The 23356-nt window shown below is 40.0% G+C and overlaps 2 protein-coding genes across 4 annotated transcripts in view; both read right to left on the reverse strand.

The window, feature by feature from the left end:
- The window catches only part of adgrd1 (adhesion G protein-coupled receptor D1), a 90738-nt gene extending 89899 nt beyond the window's left edge, over positions 1-839 (reverse strand). For all 3 annotated transcript variants that reach the window (XM_036578286.1, XM_036578285.1, XM_036578284.1), the window contains exons 1-2: positions 424-839; positions 256-292 (exon numbers count right to left, since the gene is read on the reverse strand). In XM_036578286.1, coding sequence (XP_036434179.1) covers positions 256-292; positions 424-477 — 91 coding nt within the window. In that variant the 5' untranslated portion in view covers positions 478-839. The remainder of the gene's footprint in view (positions 1-255; positions 293-423) is intronic.
- Positions 840-3079: 2240 nt separating this feature from the next.
- rimbp2 (RIMS binding protein 2) overlaps positions 3080-23356 on the reverse strand; it is a 173582-nt gene continuing 153305 nt past the window's right edge. Inside the window, exons 21-27 of the mRNA XM_036578287.1 lie at positions 23120-23288; positions 22816-22878; positions 21321-21421; positions 19187-19219; positions 13625-13696; positions 10965-11099; positions 3080-6118 (exon numbers count right to left, since the gene is read on the reverse strand). Of these exons, the coding sequence (XP_036434180.1) occupies positions 5951-6118; positions 10965-11099; positions 13625-13696; positions 19187-19219; positions 21321-21421; positions 22816-22878; positions 23120-23288 (741 nt within the window). The 3' untranslated portion in view covers positions 3080-5950. The remainder of the gene's footprint in view (positions 6119-10964; positions 11100-13624; positions 13697-19186; positions 19220-21320; positions 21422-22815; positions 22879-23119; positions 23289-23356) is intronic.

A 23356-nucleotide genomic window follows, 5' to 3' on the forward strand; every position in this document is an offset into this window, starting at 1 on the left:
ATGTTAAACTTGCAACAAGAAAAGAACCCTTTTTTGCTGCTATATAGAACCGTTTTCAAAAAGGTTCTTCTACAACACATTCTCCAACAATCTGAAGACAATTTCACCATGCAAAGAACTATGTAAGCATGAAATGGTTCTAAATAGAACCTTTCTCTTTACTTGAGGAACCAGTTTTTTTTACAAAGTGTACCTTTATCGAAATTTAGACCCATACAAACTGACAAAAAAGGTCATTTATTGTTCGTGTGTTACCTGGATGCTTGGACGGTACGACACTGTCACCGAGAACCTGCGAATATAAAACACCAAACTCCTAAAACAACACAGCATTTTTTCTCTCAAACCTTGACTGTATGTTAACATATTGACCTGAAGAACAGTCTGGCGTTACCTGAGGAGAAGTACAGATGAAGACCTTACCTGGAGGACACTCACAAGAGAGGATAAGTTTAAAACTCTGTATAAAAAGTCCATGGTGTTAAAAAAAGAAAGGTTTTTAATGGGAAAAATGTGTTGCTATGCAGCGAGCATCGACCATGCGCGAGCCATTGAGCGTTAACGGTAACTTATAGGCTAAACCTGCTCACACAAAACTTTACTGTGTGCGATTAAAACGTTGTTAATCATCACACTAATAACTAAACAAAACACAGCCGCCCTGTAACACTTCTACGCTCCGTTTTCCACTTTATCCTGGTAGTTTTAATCCATCGTGTTCACAAAAACCTACAAAAAACTCGGTTAGCTAGAAGCGAAGAGCGTTATCGTTAAAGTTAACTGACAAACTGGCTCGCGCTTTGCTGTGAGTGGGATGTGACCGTTATTTTTCCCCACCCGTATTCCGTCAAAACCCACCCTCTTGCGCTACGATTGGCCAACTAGATCCCGCTTCCACCCGTATTCCGACAAACTCCCTGCGATAGACTAGTAGATCATACTCGCGAGGGTCCGCCCACTAGCTCTCAGCCAATCCTAGCGCAGGAGGGCGGGACTTTTCGCAAAACGGGCGGCACGGTTGTGCTGGACGAGTGAAATGAATCTGTAAATAAACGTCATTTTAATAGTAAAATACGACTTAATTTAGGCAGAACAGCGACTTCGCATTGTTTTGAACCCATCTAAGAGATTTTTGTCAATAAAATAGAGAAAATATAAACATTATTACTGCTTTTTTTATAGTAGTTTAATAGTTTTTATATTTTTTTTCATTTTGTTGTCGATACTGAAACAAACAAACACATAAACAAACAAACAAAATGACGTTCCGTACAGTGGAGAATAGTGCATTATACAGAAGGGCACATAAATGTCAGCCGTCATATTTTGCCTGTTTATGACTGCTAAAACTAAGCCAGCTGTAATTTAAATACTCTCCTGCTTAAATTAAGTGCATTCAAAACAGAATAGGAGAACAGAGAAATGTGCACAACAATGAATATTTAACATACATAGTCTCTAACGTATTACATATGATAGTTATCAAGGCACTTTGAAGGCAAAAATAAACCTGCATAAAGGGGAACTCCACCGATTTTTCAAAATATCTGCATAGTTCAGTGGTTGAGATGTAAACAAAGTCATTCAGTGGTTTGATGTGAAATGGTTCATTTGTAGAGAAACTCACAGACTGAGGTTACTTCACAGGGGTGGTGTTAGGAACCAGGGTCACAAATATAGCCATTTTATTTACTATCCAAAACCACCAATGAACCTACATGTGTCTTTGGAGCTTTTATATGCAATGATGATGATGGTAAAATACTGGTAAAACTGAAAAAAAAAAATATATATATATATATATATGTATATGTATTGCCTCATAACGCCCTTTATGTATCCCTCCTCCATGAATAGATTAAAAGAAATATGTTTTTGGCCAAGACTTTTCACAAAACTATCATAAAACAATGTAGCAATGTCTCAGACATCAGGCAGCCTGTCCATATGTTCACAACCATTTCATGTGAGGGAGATTTTAGAGGTGGACGTCTGGTTCCTATCACCACCACTGTGAATAATTCTGACTTGTTAGGTTTCTCTAGAAGGGAGCATTTCACAACAAACCACTCTGAATGACTTTATTTATTCATTTAAGCAGAAATTTAGATAATTCGGTGTTTAAGCCTAAAACATCCTATAATAAACATCCTATACGTCCTATAATAACCAAGCCAATTAGAGCACCGGCGGGCGGGTCTTGTCGCAAAACGGGTGGGGAAAAAAAGGCCGGTTGGGCTGCAGTTGGTCGTGTACATCTATCAATGCATTTCATTTACGTCGTGAAAATACAACGTCACTGAGTGACTGATCTACAGGACTTTGATCCAAAGTCATCTGAGCGAACCTCATTTTTAAAAATCTGAGTGAAGTTTTTAAAAAAATGTAGAAAAAAGAGAGAAGCGAGGATGCAATGCACTGACTAACGCTACTCCTGTTGTTTACACTTTAATGTACATTTTAACCCCTTAAAATGTATTTCTGAACATATAATTTGAAGATATGTTTTGGGGAAAATCTACATTTTAGGACTTTTGCGTTTGAGGCACGTTGACAGTCGCTCACCTCAGGCGCTTGGTGCCCTCTAGTGGTGGAACAAGGGAACAACAACGCTCAGTTCGGCACACTCGGAACAAACCAAGAGCACACCATCAGTGTGTACAAAATATCAAATTTATTTCGATTTTTAAAAAAATTTGCACATGCACACCCACACAATATTATATAATCACCAATATAGGCTTATTTCTTTTTCCATAAAGCTAGCACACAGTTTGCAGACTTTAAAACGTTATGGTTTTCGAAGACACCGTGAGGAAAGCTTGCACTGTCAGATTATAAAGTTGAATGTACAAAAAAGGCAGTCTGAAAAGCAAGTATAAACATTTAAAAAGAATGTACAAATGGACAAAGTACAAAAAGAGCAAGTCACTCAAACAACATGTAGAAGCAATGCTTGAGAACGTATGATTTCCTGACTCTGAAAAAAAAAATTATACACACATATATATATATATATATATATATATATATATATATATATATATAAAATAAACTATATTGATGACTATTATTTTGGCTGAAAATTGTACAAGATATACAGAATGTTTCATACATTCCTTTTTTTTTTGGCAGTCTCACTCCAAACACTTATGTTAGAATCTTCGTTCAGACAAAGTGCAAAATGAAACGATGGAATGAGGAAGAGAAAAAGAGAGTGGGAATTATTCTTTTAGAAGAGAGAGAGAGCGAGAGAGAGAGAGAGAAAGAGAGAGAGAGAGAGAGAGAGAGAGAGAGAGAGAGAGAGAGAGAGAGAAGGAGGAAATACAGTACAAGCACGAGTACCTAGTTATCCCATCCTGACATGGTAGCTCTGAGAGGTTGGAAATGCCTCTGGGCCTTACATTCACAACTCTAATGTCTTCTGGGAAAGTCAACAGAAATGACTTAGTCGTTCATCAGCACAGAACGTCACATCAGTTCTACAGAAAAAAAGCTTGATGCTAATGCTAGCATTACATTTTGGAGAAAAATTACAACTGCGAAAGATTCAAATTATCCCCCCCTGATTGGCTTGGAAATCAATAGTTTGGTCTGATTTACATATTAGAGGCATGAATCCCACCCCTTTCCCCTCCAAACCTCCAGCCTTCGACTCTTTGTGAGGTTTTTGCAGTAAGCAGCACAACACTGAAACAGTTTTTTTAGTATGTTTGCATGAACAGAAAGCATTGACACGAACGCACACAGTACAAACGAGACAAATTTCACCCGCCCGACTGGCCGCCACACAAACCACTGTGCATTTTATAAGGCAAATATGAGGGGGCTGAGCCCCACTAGGAATTTCATGACCACCCAAAACTGGGAAACTAGTCAAAAGTGGCAGGGTGCATTAGTATTTCATTTTTTTCCCTCCGTGTAGGGAAATCCATACATATTCTATCCACAGTGCTTCCAAAACCCACCTGTTACTTGTGCTAAACCCGTAATAACTTGTGCTAATATCAAGTTGTAGCGTTCTCCCATCTTGAGGCCTTTGGATGCCGTGTAATGTGCTAAAAGCGTTTTTTAGGTTCTGATCATAGAAAATGTTTTGAGATTCGTTACTGCTATCGTCATACTGCATAATAAAGATCATGTGATCAAAGCCAGAGCTCACAATCCCAGAGAAAAGTCTCTCCCAACTCCATACTCATGACTGTACATTCAAGACTGAGAGGTTCTGTAGCGTTTTGTAGCGTCTCTGTGTTTGCGGTAGAGGACACGCAAACAGAAAACGAGGTATAAGAATCGACTAGTTTGGCCTGTGGTCATGAAAACCCCAGTTTCCACCATTTTCCTTTTCTTCTTTTCCATTTCAATGCCAAAAATGAACCTTAAATTAACCCCTTAAACCCTAAGGGTCTGCATGTGGGCCCACCACTGGTGCAAATTAAGAGAGGGGGACCAAGGGCAACATGTCCCTCCAACTTTTTTACAGTTTTCTGGTTGTTGAAAAAACGTACATGGCTTATATTATTGATAATATTTTCCATTAAAGGTGCAGTGTGTGAGATTTAATGGCATCTAGCAGTGAGGCTGCAGTTTGCAACCAACTGAATACCCCTCCCTCACCCCTCCCTTTCCAAGTGTGTAGTAGAACCTCTGGTTGCCATCATGTTTTCACTTCAAGGATTCACCATTCCTTGCTTCTTCTTGTGCTAAACAACATGATCCTCCATTTGTCAAAATTCTCACAACACATAATTAGCCATTACCGGCAGCCACTTCAGAGCCGGTGTTTAGTTTGTCCATTCTGGGCTACTGTAGAAACACGGCAGCTTTTGTTGGAAGAGGATCATTCTAAGCTAACGAAAACATAATGATTCGTACTAATAGGTGATTTACAGGTGGTTGTACAGTAATGAAAACACGGTTTTATATAATATGTTCCATTTGTGCTAATAGTTCCCCCAATCTTACACACTGCACCTTTAAACTTCCCACACCAGTCATGCTGCATTTTCATTACAAGCTAAAATGAAAAGGCACTGCCTACTGAGCTGTGCCAAATAAAAGTCTCTGTCGGTGTGCAGCAGCACTTAGTGCACCAGGTGGCATAATGCTGTATTCAGCTTTGCTCGGAAGTGGGAAACGAAGCTTGGAATTGTGTCATTTTCAACCTGCTGTTAGCAACAAGCTAGCCAGCTAACGTTAGTGACATGAGTGATAACTTACACAGTCATGATGTATTTACCTTCTCAAACTGAACTTTATGGTCAATGTTATATTTGAACCTACTACTGTGGTCACATGTTGAGTGATCTAAAACGAATATTATTTAAAGCAGCAGAAGTGGTTCTTTATTACCATTGACGATGTAAGCAGCCATGTTGCTTTGACTTCATACGCTGAGGTTGGAGCACTTTCCGAGCAGGAATTCACAGCTGAGGGAGCGTTTTCTTTTATTTTTCTTAGTTGGAGGTGGGAAATTCCAAGTTGTGAGCTTCAATTTAATGCAGTATAACAGCTTCATGGCATAATTATCATGTAAAGTTAATCTATCTACACTACATCCACATGTCACTCCTGTTTATAATGCTGCTTGATTTTGTGTTTTACTATTGAAACGTGAATATGGTAACTCGTACTTTACTTACCTAGACTTACACATGAAATCTGCACCTTATGTGGCGATAGTACTGTATGTAGACTACAGCCTTTCAATGTTGGTCCCCCTCACTGGACCCAAATCTGGGGCCCACAACACAGAACGTTCATATTTGCTGAAAAACGTATAGACTTCATGGAATAATAAGGAGTCTAAATAAGCCTAGGGTTCAAGAGGTTAACAGAAATGGAAGAAAGATGGGAGGGTGTTTCTTTGATTTTGTCCCCTCGCTTTGCCAGACTGGGTCTACAGTCTATACACCGTTAACCGGAATGGAAGGAGGCGGAGCACTGAACCCTATTTCACAGCACCGAACCTTTTCAACAGTTTCTTTCCTCTGGAGAGCAATCCTTGTTTCTTAGGGATGGTTTGGGGCCGTCGTGGGGCGGGGCTTCCGGGCCCCTGGGGCCGCACTGTGTGTGTGGCGCTTCGTCTCGGAGAGCCCCCCGCTTTTTCCACGGGAACCTAATGGGAGACCCGTAAGGGACAGTTCAGGGCTGGGCGGCATAAAAAGTTTCTTTTCTCACAGCATCCCAACGTCACCACTGCACATCCAACCCTCAAAGTCCTTTCTGTCCCAGCAGGCCCACCATACAGTACGTGTGGGGGGGGGTAATGGAAATATACAAACCACACGGTGTACACAATCAGGGGAAATCCACTCCACATAACAGCTCTGGCTACATTTTGGTCCAATTTAGGTGAAAGAAATGCTTCTGCTTTGCTAAGGTACGTTCCCCTGCCCTTCATTAAAAGGTGTTTGTTTGTTTTTTTTAAACACAGATGCTACGATGCAATCGAGAAAGATTGAAAATACATAAAAGGTGCTTCTTGCTACTAGAAATGCTCTTCTAAACAGTTTTCATGTCTACTTTTACAATCTATTCATTACTGACCCCCTGAAAAAAAAAACATTCACATACAGCTGGATTACAGATGGGCAAAAACGACAGATCTTAGCCATTTAGCTGTTTAGCTGTCACTATATCACGTACACAGTCTATTAAATGAATGATAAAGAGAAAAGATGAGTTTTTAATTTACCAGTCTCTGATGTAATCTATCACCTTTCGGGCATGGTTACGTCACCAAGGGACCTGAAGCCAAATCAAACCTGCTTAAAAACACTTAATTTACAATGTAGTCCTAAAAAAAGGCTCTAAAATGAACAGACACTTAAAATAACAAACTCTGGTAATGCAGTTCTACTCGCTAGGGATGAAAATAATGTTATTTTGTGTTTGCCCACCATTCCTTTGAGAAAAAGTGCACCTCACACATGCTTCGTTAAAGTAACAGCCAGCCACAAACACCTTAGCAGTACAGTCGGTCAACTGACCACTTCATGCTCCGCCCACAAGCGAATTCATTTGCGAGGTTGGACAAGCTTTACAGAAAGTTAGCAATAATGTATTCAAATGAATGTGAAACTGTAGTGCACAACTCAAAATATGTTAATAATACCAAATAATATAGAAAGGTTTTGCATGCTGTGACCAAAGCCGGACCGGGAACAACCAGCAACAGAAACAATTCTCTGTCTTTATCTTGGTGCATTTAGAAAGAGAGCTAACTCGCCAACTATACATTGTGCCAGATAATTATATGCTTACAAGAAGACGCTGACCACTCAGTTGTGAAGGTAGTGGGTGGAGGCAGTGGTGTGACTGGCAGCTGCAGCAGCAATCAGCCGTGCAGCTAACCTAGCAGTTAGCAATCTTGCCTACCATAAATAATAACACAAAAGTAAGTTTTAGTGTACAATTACTATTTATTTTCTGAATTTAACAAATTCTAAAAAAAAACAAACAAAAAACATCAAATAAAAATACATAAAAGCCTGTACACATTTAATATTTTATGTTTGTCCAATATGTTAAACTCAGCAAATAGAAATTGTGCACTAGGCCGCTAGGGTGGCACTGGCCTGACCTGACCTGACCTGACCACCCCTTGGCTATGCCTCTGCGTCCAACCTGGCAACAGCAGCAACAAATTCTTGCATTTGTGAGCGGAGCAAAAAGTTGGTGTTGATTCTGTCTCAAAGGAACATGTTGGGGGTGCGCAGCTTCTCGAGGGGAGGGGAGGGTTTGGTCCCTGTCGGGGCGCCAGCACTACTGCACACCGCAGAGAAGAGAGAAGAGGGGTGGGGTTTGGGGGGGAGGTGAAGGGTTCAGGGGTCAAACTCGGACCTTTGTCGTGCAACAACGGCCGTGTAGCTTGAGCCATGAGTTACAGTAGGAGTCAATGAGACGGACACTGTAATGTACAACACCCAGAGAACCAACTGAAGATACCAGCTCAGCCCGTCTAATGCACTGGCACTGGGCGCCTGTTGCCTGGAGCCGACCAATCACAGCTTTCTGTTACTGCAGTCGACCAATCACAGTTTTCTGAGCTGCTCCGTAGAGACAGGCAGGGAGGGAAGGGGGGGAGGGCAGGGGGTCAGAAAATGTGAAGTAGCAATAAGACTAATTATATGAACCAGTAGAGGGTGTATTTATGACTGTTTTGAGTGTGTGTGTGTGTGTGTGTGTGTGTGTGTACAACATGGATCAAAAGTTTGGAATCAGTGTTATATGTAATGTAAAACTAGCATAAAATTATTCTGATATCCATCCTGTGCAAGTGATGAACAAATTATGATATTTTAGAAATGTAAAAAATTATAAACAGCCAAACCTTGACATGACTGTGAGTGAAACACGGTATCAGGGAGGGTCTTTGAGCTAGCTGAGCATTTTCTCTCTGTGATAGGTTGGGGTGGGAAGAGGTGAAACAAGATATGATTGGTTAATATTATTTTTCCCCACCCAACAGTGCATGATGATGTAATCAAAGACCAGAAGCCATTTTAGATGTAAGATGTACCATTTTGATGTAAGATTACTGGAACACAAGAATTGTGTGTGTTACTGATATATGACATGAACTAACAAGGTAAACAAAGTCAATTTTAATCTGAGGTTTAACCGACTGAGAAACTAAGAAAGTGGTACAGCATTGAGAATCAAGTTAAAATAACATGAATATCCAGAATGTCTCACTTTTTGAATCTTGAGGCAGATCATTTGTGTAAAAATGACTGTAAACAGGTTATCATAGTGTATTACTTGTAATTTAATGACTTTGTGCTCAAAAATACATGAAATATTGATTATTATTATTATTATTATTAATATTTAAAAATACACTTCATCAACTAGTTTATAATAAAATATAAATATAATAAAAAGTTACAATGTATATTTATAATATACACACTTGCATTTTATATAAATGATCATTTATATATCATTTATCATTTATACATTTTATATGTTATTAATATGACAACTGATTCCAAACATTTGAACTGTAATTTATGTAACATGAAATAATAACAGTCATAATGTATATTTCTGACAGTTCCTACGCTGATCATGCTGCACTTGGGAATGTAATGTTGGATACTGTAGCTGACGCTACATGATTGATGCTTGACTGGCTGATACCACAGAGGTTTTTTGAATGTATTCAGTGGTGTAGCGTCCGGGTGCGCAGGGTATACACCTGCATACGGGCCCCGTGATTAGCTTTGGCTTCTTATATTGTCAATCTATAACTGTCTCTGCTTCCTATCAGTGCATAACTGACCTATAATAAGCAAATGTAAGACGTTTGAATGTTACCAGCCACTGTGTCAGCGCTGAAGGTGCGCTGAGCTTTGTGTTGAGCACAGTGAGGTTCTTCTCCCATAGTATGAGGGCTAATTCGTATAGGCTAATATCAAAACCCTCTACTGATATGTTATACTAGGGGTGGTCAATATCACTCTATTTATTGTCATTGTGATAAATTACATCACAATATGCTTCTCTGAGTATATTGTGTAGCACAAATTAGTCTGAGTATTGAGGTGTTTTATACATCATTTATACTATTTATAGTTAATTTTATCATACATCATTCTGCCATTATATCATAGTACCCTTGGCTCACCTTTCAGCTGGTTTTGTCTCAGATTAAGGAGGCCCAGTTCCAAAGCCCGGGGCGACTACGCCACTGACTTTTGCTGCATTTACTAGTTTATGTATCTGTACCGCTTGTTCGTACTGCATTCACTAATGTGTGTTCGTGTCAGTGTCTGTATGCATGCATATTGCGTACCAGGGGGCAACAGTAAAGGGGGCCCATGTCATCTGCATTAGACGAGGACAGCGTTACGTTTGGTATCCTCAGTCGCTCACTTACGTGAGGTGTACTGAGCCGTTACGGAGTGAAATGAACGCTCTTCTTCTGGTTTGCCAAGCGGGTGAAGGAAAAAGAAATACAAAAAAAACAACAACGGCATGACGCAAATGCATCTCAACAGCCTGCACAATGAACAATGAGAGAAACTTAATCACAGAAAGTAAGGTTACAGGAGAAATCTCTGAGCAGTCCTGTTGAGCAGAACAGTGATCAACAGCAGTTTCCTCTATTGTTTTCTCTTTTTTTTCATAGACCATAACACAGTACCTACATTACTCTTAAAATCTATAGATAAAATCACTTCTCAAAGTATAGATCTCTCTCTCTCTACTTACATTTGTGACTGTGTGCAAGCTCAAAAGTCAGAAGTTAAATATCAGCAATATACAAAAGAACAATTCCTTTGGAAACATATACAAAAGGTTTTTCTTTTTTTTTTCTTTTTTTACTGGTCTCAATCTTTTGCAATGATATAAAAAAATGTTCACGGAGGAAATCAAGCATTTTGAAAGGAGGGGCATGCACTTCTACAGCTCTACATGGTTTCATCTCTCTGTACATCAAAACTATTTCCTCTATTATAAATGTTATTTTCAGGTCAAACACACTTATATTCATAAAGCATCTATTACAATGCTTAATATGAGTCAAAAATAATTAAAAGTCTGGTGCTTTTTTTCCCCCCAAGCTTTACAAGTAATAACCATAAACAATGTCAGTCATCTGACACCCTTCTGTACATGGCTTCTCTTAAACAATGCTTTATGAATATCGCACCATTTTCAACACACAATCGCCTTTAAGTCTTTCATACACATTTTTAACATTAGTAGCATTTTTTTCTTGGAAGTGGTAGGGTGGTGGGTGGCACATCTCTGAATCTCTTTTTCTTTATTTCTTTAACGATCCACCGAATTAAAAAAAACAAAAAAAAAACAAAAACAAAACAGCTGTCACACAACACGAAACAGAAAAAAAAACAAAGCGCATAGAAAGAAGGAAGGTAAAAAAGAGAGAGATAGAGAGAGAACGAGAGCGGATGGATGACAGAGGGCTAGTGGTGTGAAACGGGGTGTACCCTTTTGGTCTTTGTCCGGCCAGGGTGGTCCTGGGGATGCCGGCTGGGGGGCTCTGTGAGGTAAACCTCCACATCATCAGGCACTTCTTCCAGAAAGTTAGAGGGCACCAGGCCTTTGTGTCCATTCAACTCTCCCTAAGAGACAACACAGAGGAGAACATGTGCCACCACCGACCCAATAACCCAACAACATACTCCCTCTGGACTGGTATTAGGGAAATCCTCAGGCTGGTTGATTGAAACCTGAAGCCAAAAAACTAAATTTCACTTCTGTTGCACAACGGATATTCCCAGGCAACTCACTTGAATGAATAACCTTCGCTTAGAGTGAAACCTGACTTTTCCTGACCAGAAAGTCAGACTAAAACAGGATCACCACCTTCCGCATTGTCCGTAAGTGATGGGGTTGGAGAAGGAGCTTCTTTGTGGATCAGATCTTTGGAGATGAGCCCATTGGTGGAGATTACAGGGAGGATCTCAGTGGATGCTAGATCCCAGATATCTCGCTCCTCAACAGCCAACTGTTGTTACTTGCTTTTTTCTAGGCAACTAACTGGACATTTTTTTTTGCCAGGAGGACTTGAGGACTATTATTATTATTATTATTATATTACAAATCCAATTCCATAACAGTTTGGACAACAGATAAAATGCTAATAAAAACAGAATGCAGTGATTTATAAATCACTTTAACTGGTATTTGAACAACATCAGTACAAAGACAAGACATCTAATATGTAGTTTTATCTTATCAACTTTTTTTTTTTGTAAATATAGGCTCATTCCGAAATGGAAGCCTGCAACATGTTCCAAAAAAGTTGGAAGAGAAGCAATTTAAGACTAAGAATATTCAAAACATCTGTAACAGCTGATGTAATCATGCTTAGAGCATCCAGGAAAGACAGGGTCCTTTATGAGCAAGGATGGGTTGAGGCTCAACACTTTGCCAAAAATGCTTCAGAAACATATCGAACACTTTAAAAATAATGCTCCTCGGGGAGGAATTGCAAGTATCTTAGGTTTTTCACCCTATACAGCACAAAATATCATCAAAAGATTCTGGGAATCTGGAGAAATCTCATAAAGGGCAAGGCCAAAAACCACAACTGAAATTCCCATGACCTACGACCCCTTAGATCGCACTGCATTAACCCTCTCAAGTCAGCATTGATGCATGCGACATCAAAGCGTGTCGTACATAAAAGAAATTGTAATCCAGGCTTGAACTGCACTGTGTTTTTGGAGACTTTCATATTCATTCATTCATTCATCATTAACCACTTAGTCCAGATAGGGTCACGGTAGCAGTTGGGAGAGCAGAGAATCCCAGACGACCCTGTCCCCCGCAACTTCCTCCAGCTCATTCCAGGAGGCGTCCAGCATCTCCAGATAGGGGGCATCTTGATTGGATGCCTGAACCACCTCAACTGGCTCCTCTCAATGTGGAGGAGTAGTGGCTCTACTCCGAGCTCCTCCCAGATGGCCGAGCTCCTCACCCTATCAAGTAGAGTGTAGCCCGCCACCTAGTGAAGAAAGCTAATTTCGCCACTTGTATTCGGGATCTCATTCTTTCAGTCATTACCCACAACTCATGACCATAGGTGAGGGTCAGAATGTAGACCAACCGGTAAACAGAGAGCTTTGCCTTATGGCTCAGCTCCCTCTTCACCATTACAGTCCGGTACAGTGACCGCATTACTGCTGCCGCCTGTCCCAGCCTGCGGCCAATCTCACAATCCCTCTTCCCATCACTCGTGAACAAGACCCCGAGATACTTAAACTCTACCACCTGGGGCAGATCCTCTCCCCTTACCTGGAGTGGGCATGCCATCCTCATCCCGGCTTTTTTGTGGAGACTTTATAGAATAAATCCATGATCACAAATCCAACACTGAATGTCTTCTGAGATTATTTATCCGTTTTTCCGTGTTGGAAGAGTTACTGTCGTTGTTAGCAGGGCTGTTAGCCATCCTCTGACGCCTTGGGTTGAGTCTGTCGACCAATCAGAGGCTGCGTTCCTGACTCGTCGCTGGAACAATGCTACCCTTCCGGGCAAAATGAAAGTACATCTCTAGCATGCAGCATTCACAAATTATTGTTTTCCTTTTATCTACGACGTCCTTTGACTTTGTCGACCTGAGAGGGTTAAAACTCACCGGATGGACTCGAAAACACACCTGCTGATGCATCACAGATCATGCATCCAATTACTACTTCTTCTAATCTTTGTCAAATAAAAGGTAAAGCAAAGGAAAATACCCACTCCAACCCCAGTTTAACTGTAACGTGGTTATTCTCCACAAGGATGGCAAATAAGGGGATTCTGGCTTAGCTAGACTGTACGAGAGCTGCAGCACTGAGCACAGTCGCATTTCTCCAACCATCTTACCCATGTTAGGCACAATTAATGTGGTATTAATGTAGGATATCACATCACCCTACACGTTTCAAGGTTCGGTTATGTCCACATGGGGTAATACTAGTGTCTTGTTATGGTTTGCATGAAAATAATCAATAACTGAATAATGTTTTTACCGTTACTAGGGGCAGTTACCATGGTTAACCACCACCAGGTCCAAGCCTAGTTTCAACCACACATTAAGTCCTGAAATATAAAATATGAAGTAAAATACACATAGGTGACACAAAACTGTACTCACATAATAAAACCCATCTTCATCGATTTCCCCAAACACCGTTATCACATCCCCAGCACAGAAGGTCAGCTCAGCCTAAAGGAAGACAACAACACAAGCTAATTCATCCACTACCAATGAAAAATAAAATACATTTCTCTTTTAAAATCTTGATTGGATTGATCTGAATGCTACTACTTAAGCATGGTCACAAATCGTTCTAATAATCTCTCACACTTGGTTATTCAAATGAACTGTATTCAACTGTAAAGGGACACTGTTACATTATTTCTCTGAGATGAATATGTAGCTCTGTACTCAGACATTCATATCAAAATAATGTAAGAGTGCGCATGCTCACAAAAAATTTAAATAAATGAATCGTTTTTTTTTGGCAAAAAAAATCCAAATTTACATAATTTTCCCACTTGCTCCAAATGTAGTCGATCAGTCAAAGGCAAGGTTGGTGTCTGGAATCTACTTCTTAAGTTTTACACCGGAGGTACAAGGCTAATGTTGCTAACAAGTAATGGACAAATGAACAAAAGTACATCGCCTAGCTCAGAGACAATAGTAGTGGCCATCTTAAAGCCGGAATTTACATCCATACTTTTGTCCATTTTTATAATTAAACAGCATATCAGAAACCACATAAGCTAGTCTATTTTGAGATTTCTTAACAACTCGACAACTCAAAAACTCATCATACAGCTAGTTCCAGTACTGTTTAACCTGCCCTCGCCAACTGTGCCTCACCATTTCCCCTCAGGAGAATCCCGACGCCATCTTAAGGGCCATTTCGTTACTGTATTAGCTCTAGTGAAGGGTGATAGTTAGCTTTCGGAGGGGCGTGAGACAGAGTGAACACAAGGTGACGACTTCAGCAGCACAGCTTGCCCGAAAGTCATTTCCTTTTCCAAAAAAATGGCAGACAAAGCTTATAGTTTATTAGCCATAGTAAGAAAATCCTTTCAAATGCTTAATATTTCAAATAACATTCGTTTTGCTATGTTCAGAACGGGTTTTAGGTAGCAAACTACTCCATCTGTAATGCATGACTGCTGATACAGCTTCATTACCTTAATCTGCTGGCTAACAAAAAAAGCCAACACACCACAGATTTAAAGCAAAGTGCACAGCCAGACAAAGCAATTATCCACGAAAGTTATGTACTTTATGTTCAGATACCTCAAAAACCATTTTGTATTACTGAATTTGCATGGCTAGCCAATTAGCTCACTAAGCAGAGGGTGAGTGTGTTCCAACAGAACAGTCCACTCTTCCCTGTCCCCTCTTATCCTTGCAGCGTGAGTGGCCACTTGTGTATCACAGGACTGACGCACTTCAGAGTGGTGAGATGAAGTTGGCAAGGGCATGTAAAAAAAAAAAACGGGGCCAGAATGCGTGATGATTTATACCACGTTCATGACAACTGGGAGCTCGGAATCATGCTTCCCTACCTGCTCAGCTGTTTGAGGTCGGAAAAGAAATAAATACCCACAGTAAGCTAGCGCTCGTTTGGCTGCTGTGTGTGTATAAAAACCTCCTAAAAGTGTTTACAGTTGAACTAAAGAGCTGTGCAGTTAGTGCTTTATTTACTTTAAAAAGCAGATGTTGGTCATGGTAGTTCACTGTTAATATAGTGAAAAGGTGCAGTTTGATAAAACATCCTGCACAGAACAGCTTAAAGAAATAATTCAGCGAAAAATAAAATGTACACAATTTTCCATTGACTCCAGATGTAGGCGATTGGCCAAGATATGCTTGGAGTCCAAATTCTCCTTCTTTAGTTCAGAACTGGAGCGGCAGGTTTAACATTGCTAACAAACACTAGAGCCCAATAGTCACCCAATAGTTCACAGTAATAAGCAATAAGCCACTTGAGTCTGTGTGTTACTCCGATTTTATCACTGGAAGGGTTTTCTTAGGCAGTGGAGTGCCTGAAAATCCCTTTCCCATGATAAAATTGCAGAAACACAGAGACTCAGGTGGCTTATTACCTTTATAAAACAGTGGCCAACATAAAATATGATAAAATACACAATTTGTTTTAGAAAATAATTTAAGTTATTATTAATAGTAATTAACATAAACAAGTATTCCTCCAAGAAATATTGTTCCTTTAGAATTTGGAATCGTTACCAAGCAACCATGGATTGCTGAATGGGAGAAGAACAATTGGTTGTTCATTTCATGAACATTTTAACTTTCTGTCATATACCAACGAACATATGATAACCCAGCACTGTTTAATGCAAAACCTTTGCTTTATAAGTACTTGTTGGTCACTAAATTAACACCGCAAGTCTTATTTAGCACCAATCCAGCACTGCCCTTCTGCTCACGCTGGGGCTGAATTTCAAATGGCTCCCTGCTTCCTACACAGTGCACTACATAGGAATTTACATACTGGATCCTGCAGCCCAACAGAGCAAAATACAGCTAAGAAATAGTCATTTGGTATTCAGCCACATCCACGCTCGATAAATGATGCACTATTTGGCTGTAGAGGCTAGAATTTCTAAACTTTCATAGCTAGAACACTATTTAGGGAGTATGGAGCCTTTTGGGATTCAGCCTTTTTGACGATACTTCTGACTGAAACACGAACATTTGAAGTGTGTAAGACATTCAAGTGACATTCTTCAGACTTTTGTACTGCCGTTTTACAGTTAATCACATCGTAAGTACTTTAATCCAAGCCTGTGATATTAATGATGGAGTTGTTTAGCCTGTTGGCTCTTTTAGCCTGTTAGCTAGCTGACCAGCCTAGTTCTAGTAAAGAACATAAGTTGCCAGCCCTCAGTTTAAACAAAAAACGGGTTCTTACTTCATAAGTACACTCCGTGATCCATGTGAGCAGCATGAGAGTCCATTAACAGCACAAGGGTTTTTCATGTCAAGAGTTAGGTGTGCTATATCGTGGATTTTACAGCGGATATTGAATGCGGCACAGCCAATCAGATTGTCCTAAACTACATCGAGTCTGCAGAAACTTACTGAAGACCTGGATGCTGCTTGTGCAATTGAGAGACGTTTTTGCTGATGCTTTTTTACAGAAACAAACAGGGCCATTTGGGTAACTACTGAGTTTGTTGCCAGCATTAGCCTCATTGCTCCAGTTTGAAAGTAAAGAAACAAAATTTAGACTCCAAACATGTCTTGGCAGATTGACTACATTTGGAGTAAGTGGAAAATTGGGTACATTTTTGGGTAAATGATTTTTTGTTCAACTATTAATTTTATTAACCTTACAATTATCGTCACTATACACAAACAGGATATCCTACACATGATATCTTACTTTGAGAAACATGCCCATAAGTCTTATTCTGTGGGCACCAACATGTTGAAATGATGTCATGGATTAGCAAGTGGGAACTCTTTAGAAACTCCTATTTTCCAAGTGGGAATTACGAATTTGAAGGATGTTCAAATGGATTTTTCCCAATCTAATGGATTTTTTTTCCAAAATGGAAACTTCCCAGTTCCCACTTGATCATGAATGCAGCATTAGGCATGCAGTTTGCCCAATGCTGACTGGGTTATGTAAGCTTCCGTTACTTTTTAGCTAATAAGCAAAACTCCAGAAGCGAAAGGGGAAATTGTGTAAATTGCATAAAAATATATGCAGGAATGTAGCATAAACACATATGCAGGTTCAATCATATCATAAACCACATGAAAATACTGATTACATACTGGTGTAATAACACTAGTTCATGGATGTCCATTCCAAAGCACATCAACCACACTAATGAAGAACTCTCACACACACACACACACTGACACATAGGGCAGCTCTGAGGTAAGGCAGGTTCAGCTGAAAGCTGTGTGCACACACAGTGACTGTGACCTTTGACCTCTCCTCCACAGCAAGTACCAGACAGACACAGGCTGTGTTTCAAATAAGCACTCCACACTTCCCTCCTACAGGAACTCACTCACTGCACACTGTTACTGCTGGTTTAGTCATGCAGCCATTCAAACAGCCCTCAGAAACACTACAGAACGACACGCAGCACTTGACGTAAGCATTTCTTGAACATTCCAGAACTTCCAGAGAGTAATAACTGACTTTCTTCAGCATGCCATCTAGTCACCTGGTCTAAACCCGAAATGTTTCGTCATTTATGAGAGAAGTAACTTTGAAATGGATAGAAATAATTGTATATTTTGCAAATATAAACACTTTTAAACTGAAAGCCAAACAATGTACAATTTAGTTTGAATTAAACTGAACTGTACAAACTACACATGCATCGAAGGAACACTCCAGAATTGTTCAACCTAATGTCCATCTGCCACATCTATAGCATGTGACTAATTAGCCCAGAAAATAATAGCTTAGTAAGAGGACAGAAAACTCACTGATGCAAAATACACTGTCAGAAAATGAGGAGTAAATATTAGTCTCCATGGTACAAACAACATAAATGTACCCTAAAAGATACAAAAATGTCCTTTAAGGCCCCATATGATGAGAAACCAAATTGATGTAAACTACTTCAAACTTTTTCATTTAAAATAAATGTGCAAAATTTGGTATAATTTACCATAATTTATAGTCCACAAAGTCCTTATATGGAAACTATGCTGCAAAAGCGGCTCGTTTACATTTAGCCACCTGTACACCTGCAGCAGTTTAGCCCCCGCCCATTCATGCTGAAGTTATAAGGACTGTTTCAGCTCGCATTGCTTTTTGAACAAGAGGACAGCCAATCAGAACAGAGGTAATTTACACATATCATTCATTAAGATCCAAAGTACCCTAAATTAGTTTTAAATTAGTTTCTCAGGGGAAAGGGGCATATTTGTACTTTTTTATAACTATTTATTAAAATGAAGAGCCTGTAGTGAAAACACGGTGTATAGAGTCAATACAGAAAACGGTACACTCTTGAAAAGGATGGTTCTTCAAGGGTTCTTTAGTAAAGAAAATGGTTCTATAAAGAAGCAAGAACACTCAAAGAACCTTTTGCGTGATTAAAGGGTTCACTGCTTCAGATTGACGGAGAATGTGCTGTATATGGTGCTGTATAGAACGTTTTTGAAAAGGGTTCTATACTGCACCAAAAGGGGTTCTTCTATTGCTACAAGCTTGACATCGTAACAACAGAAGAACCCTTTTAGGTGCTATACAGAACCATATACAACACATTCCCCATCAATCTGAAGAACACTTTCACCATGTAAAGAACCCTTTAATCATGCAAAGAGTTCTTTGAGTGTTCATGGGTCTATATAGAACCACTTTCTTTACTAAAGAACCCATGAAGAACCAACTTTTTTAAGAGTGTATAATTATATACCCTATGTAAAGGTACTGAAGATGTACTCTTGAGACCACAGTAAAAGTTTTTTCTGAGAGTGTAGAAGTCAGTGGGCAGGTTCTGAAGACAGCGATTAGGCTGAAGAACACTGGGGTATTCCTTCAAGTGAGCTAACGTCAGTGCGCCATAGACAATCCAGGTGCTCATGCAGACAGTAGAAGGAGTGCGGAGTGTAGTGAGTTCCCTCAGTAGGGAATAGAGTGTTATTTGGAACAAGGCCCAGCGAGTGTATTCTCACTCTTTCCCCACTCACCTCATCACTCAGTCTGATGCCCTCATAGTGGGCCTGTGTGGCAGCGCCAACGCAAAGGTGAGAGTGAGTGACAGCGGGTGGAAAACACAGCACTAGCTATGGACAGCTGATACACAATGCAGTACATACGGATATGCTTCAGCTCTTTAGTCTGTGAGCTATTCAATAATAGAGGACATAAATTATTGTTGCTGTCGGAACAAAACCTCGTATCTCCATTCCCAACTTTCAATGTAAGTCAAAGTAACAGGATTTTATTCTGTTGGTTTATTCATCCTGAAATTTTGATGCAGTGTGAAGGGCAGCTGGCATTTTCACATTAGTGAACACAGTCATGTGCAAAAGTGTGAACATCCCTGGTCAAATGACTTGTTTTTGATTTTCTAAGTGAAAAGTGCACATCTTCTACAGAGAACACACCTGGGATTGTTCAGATTTTGCAAATTTTAGTGCACCATTTCAATTTAATTTCCTGAGTTTAAACCAGTGAAAAAATCATAAAGTCTAAAATTCGCCATAACTTTTGCACAGGTCATATTTCCTGTTTCATTTTTTCCCCACTAAGTTAAATTCAGCAAATAAACAGTAATAGTGCATTAAAATGTGCAGAAGTGTGTTCTCTGTAGAGTATATGTTAAAAAATTTACAATCAGAAAATCAACAATATGTCATTTGACCGGGGTGCACATACTTCTGCACACAACTGTACGTAAAAAAATTAAAAATGACAAAAATGGAGATGCAAAGTTTTGTCGCGACAGTGACAATATGTTTATAATAATAACAACAGGATAAAAATCAGATTTTTTCCCAGTTTTCTTTTTGTATAATTACTTACATGTTACGGTGGCCGACAAGTATAATCAAAAACATAGTACAATTAAAAACACCTCGCAAACTCATAAACACACTGCAAACCCAGAAAACACTTTCATCAACAAGCCTACATCAGAGCTACATAACACAAATAAAGAAAACACGGGCAACTTCAGAAACGCTGCAAAGCCAGTCACAACACAATGGAACTGTCTCTGGAAGACTCAAAGGGCTCAAAGGGGATGGAATATCTATGATGGAAAGTCACTGACAGAAGCAGATAAGACCACCCCAGACACTCACATCCCTAGTTCATGGTTAACCTGGCTGGCTGGTTTGCTATCTGACATGTCACGGCCGTGCTGTGGGAGTTCTCTGGTATTACTAGTTAAACTTTTACAGCTAAATCCCATTACGACACAGTGACAGTCGTAATCTGCTCAAATGAAACTTAACTTACTTCTACCGGTGAATGTTTGTGCTGCATAGAATTTAAAAGTCTGAATGGCTCCGTCCTCTCTGAGTGTCCTCCAGAAACACCTCCGTTGTGTTGTGACTGGCTTATCAGCGTTTCTGAAGTTGCATGTGTTTCTGTATTTGCGCGTGTTTATGAAGCGTTGGAGTCGTCATTTTGCCGAAAGTGTTTTCTGCGTTTGCAGTTCATTTTTTATTTGCAGTTTGTTGGGTCTTCTCGGCCACCGTAACATGTACATGGCATAACATTACACTTAAATTAATATTCATTAGTCAATCCCAGATATATTAACATACAGAGTCCATTTATTGTGGTTACATATCACAAAAATAACCTCAAATCTATTACAATGAAAAATACACAGGAAAATCGTGTCCACCGAGACTGAAAATGAAGAGCAATGTGCAAAAAGCAATGAGAAAAGCATGGTATGATTTAACACAATGAAAGATAGCAGAACTGGTCACCTGGATACCAGTCTCTATTGCATTTGTACTAATCCAACTCTATTTACATTGTGACTCCTACTGGATAAAAACAACACTGCACTTTGCCACAGGAAAGGCAAATCGCTAAATAAGCCTCTGTCTCGAGTCATTTCCTATTTATCTTCACATCATTCAATTTCAGAAATGTTTTCTCCATTAAATGCTCTATTCTAGCCAATAAGTAAGTGATTAAATGATTTAAACACAGTTTAATGTCCCATGGAAAGGCAAAAGTTGAGCTATACTGCAGCTGTAGCGATAATGGGCTGACGCTAATGACAGAGGCTAGTATCCTGGCCAGCTGATGAGATGAACTATGTAAGCATATGGAGGACCAGAGGAGTCATTTCGTTACCTCCACATCTACGTTAGGAGAGCTTTCCCTGGGGTCGTAGTCGTACAGAGCCACCATCCGATGGGTGGACACCGGGTGCCTTCCGCTCCTCCTGTTCCTCTCTGAGACGAGATGGAGGGAAAAGGAGAAAAGAGAGAGAGAGGACATGAGAGAGAGAGAGCGTAAGAGGGAGATAAAGAGCTTTGCTCAGTCAACAAGCAGACTGTTTTGTTCATCATGACCAGTAGAACAAGAAAACTCACTGAAATAAAAATAGGAGAAATCTGAAAATGCAGATATGACAAAATACAAGAATACAAATGACACATCACTGTATGAGCACTGACACTGAGCACTGACTCACATGTGTTGTAATGATGGAAATAACCAGCACACTTTGCTAATGTACCAGAGGAGCTTCTCCAGCTGCTCTACAACACTTCATTGTTTCAGACACAGCAGTCATAAAACGCTACTTCCACCTGTTTTTGTAGGTTCTCTGTTAAATGATGCACTTTTTCCTCAGTGACGTCGATTTTAATGGAAATCTGTATGAGTTACAAAACTGGAAGCGAACTAGATTTTCGTCTTTGTAGGTAAGCGAGTAAGGAAACATTTATAAAAATGTTTTTATTCCGTTTAAATGCTATTTTTTATTGTGGCTGTTGTACAAGATTGTTTGATAGTGCGACTTTGTTTTATCTCAGAATTGCTGAGAAGTGGAGAGGTGTGAATTGTTTTCAGAGCAGGAGGGTCTCACTACTCCCCTTTCGGCCCTCACTGCTCGCTAGCAGCTCAACACAGAGTCACTATCCAAGTCGATTTCCAGCTCGCCAGCAGTTTGGCCACTAGAGGGCCTGCAGAAAGAGACTACTGTTTATTGAGATTTTGCTTCAAAGAATGCGTTATACATACATAGGTTATTGAGGAGATGTTACATCAGAACTATGACAAAGAACTACGCCACACAAGAAAAACACTGCCTATAGTTACAAAGATGTGTTATCAAACAGGGAAGCATAAACTTTTAATGTCCTTGTATTAATGTGTCTGTTACTCTGACTCTGTGTGTTTTCCAAGGAGTCATACATCACCCATTTTCCCAATGAATAACAAATATTCACATTATTAATAATCTCACTCTGCTAAGTATACAGATTTGTCTTACGATTTCTGGCCAGTAGGTGATTCAATCACTTTAGTCAGGTTTTTTGCTGTTTTATACCAAATACACTCTTTACTACAGCAGAACACTCTGGTGGACATTTCATTTGGAAGAGACACTAAGCAACAGGTAGACATGTAATTCTGATTATGCAATAGTAGCATTTCGTCCAGCTGTCAGGACATGCTATGTTTTGGCTTGATATGCAGATGCATCATATCAGTATTAAAGAGCAAGCAAGTGGGTGGAGCACTAGCATTGCATCTGTGATGGAAAAGCAATAAGGAAAATACGGGGATGAAATGTCCGAGGAGGAGAAAGAAAAGAAGCGACAGCTCAGAGGGAACAAACCTCTCTTGGATTTCCGAGACCTGCGGTTTAGCGAGCGGCCGTCTTTGAACCTATCGCAATTCACTTGGAAAGAAAAGAGGAGAGAGGCAGAAAGGGAAAAAAGAGAAAGAAACAAGGGGGGGAGAAAAGAATGAAAAGGGATTCACAGGATTCAACAGCACTCCTCATTACTTTCCGATGGAAAAGGTTAGACTCAGGCTCTGAGGTTTAAGAAAGTGAGCAACAAGCAAGAACAGAGGGAAGGAGGAGAGACTGGAGGAGGAAGAGAGATTCAGAAGGATGGAACGTTGAACGGTCAATGTACCTATTTTTTCGACAGGCGTGTTAAGTGGAAGGAAGCCCTGTTTGAGGAGCTGCTCCATCATCTCGTCATCCTCAGTCTGGATCTCTGAGACCATGTTACAGGGGATGAGCCCCCGCCGGCCACAGATTTCAGCCCTGTAGAAACCGTCCGTGTCCTTTTCCCCAAACACCTGCACAGCACGGCACAGATCATAAGACAGGACAACGAGGGCTTCCTTCCAGTAAAACTAACAGCGGA

Source organism: Colossoma macropomum, unplaced genomic scaffold, assembly GCF_904425465.1.
Source record: "Colossoma macropomum unplaced genomic scaffold, Colossoma_macropomum, whole genome shotgun sequence".
In the NCBI taxonomy this organism is placed as follows: Eukaryota; Metazoa; Chordata; class Actinopteri; order Characiformes; family Serrasalmidae; genus Colossoma; species Colossoma macropomum.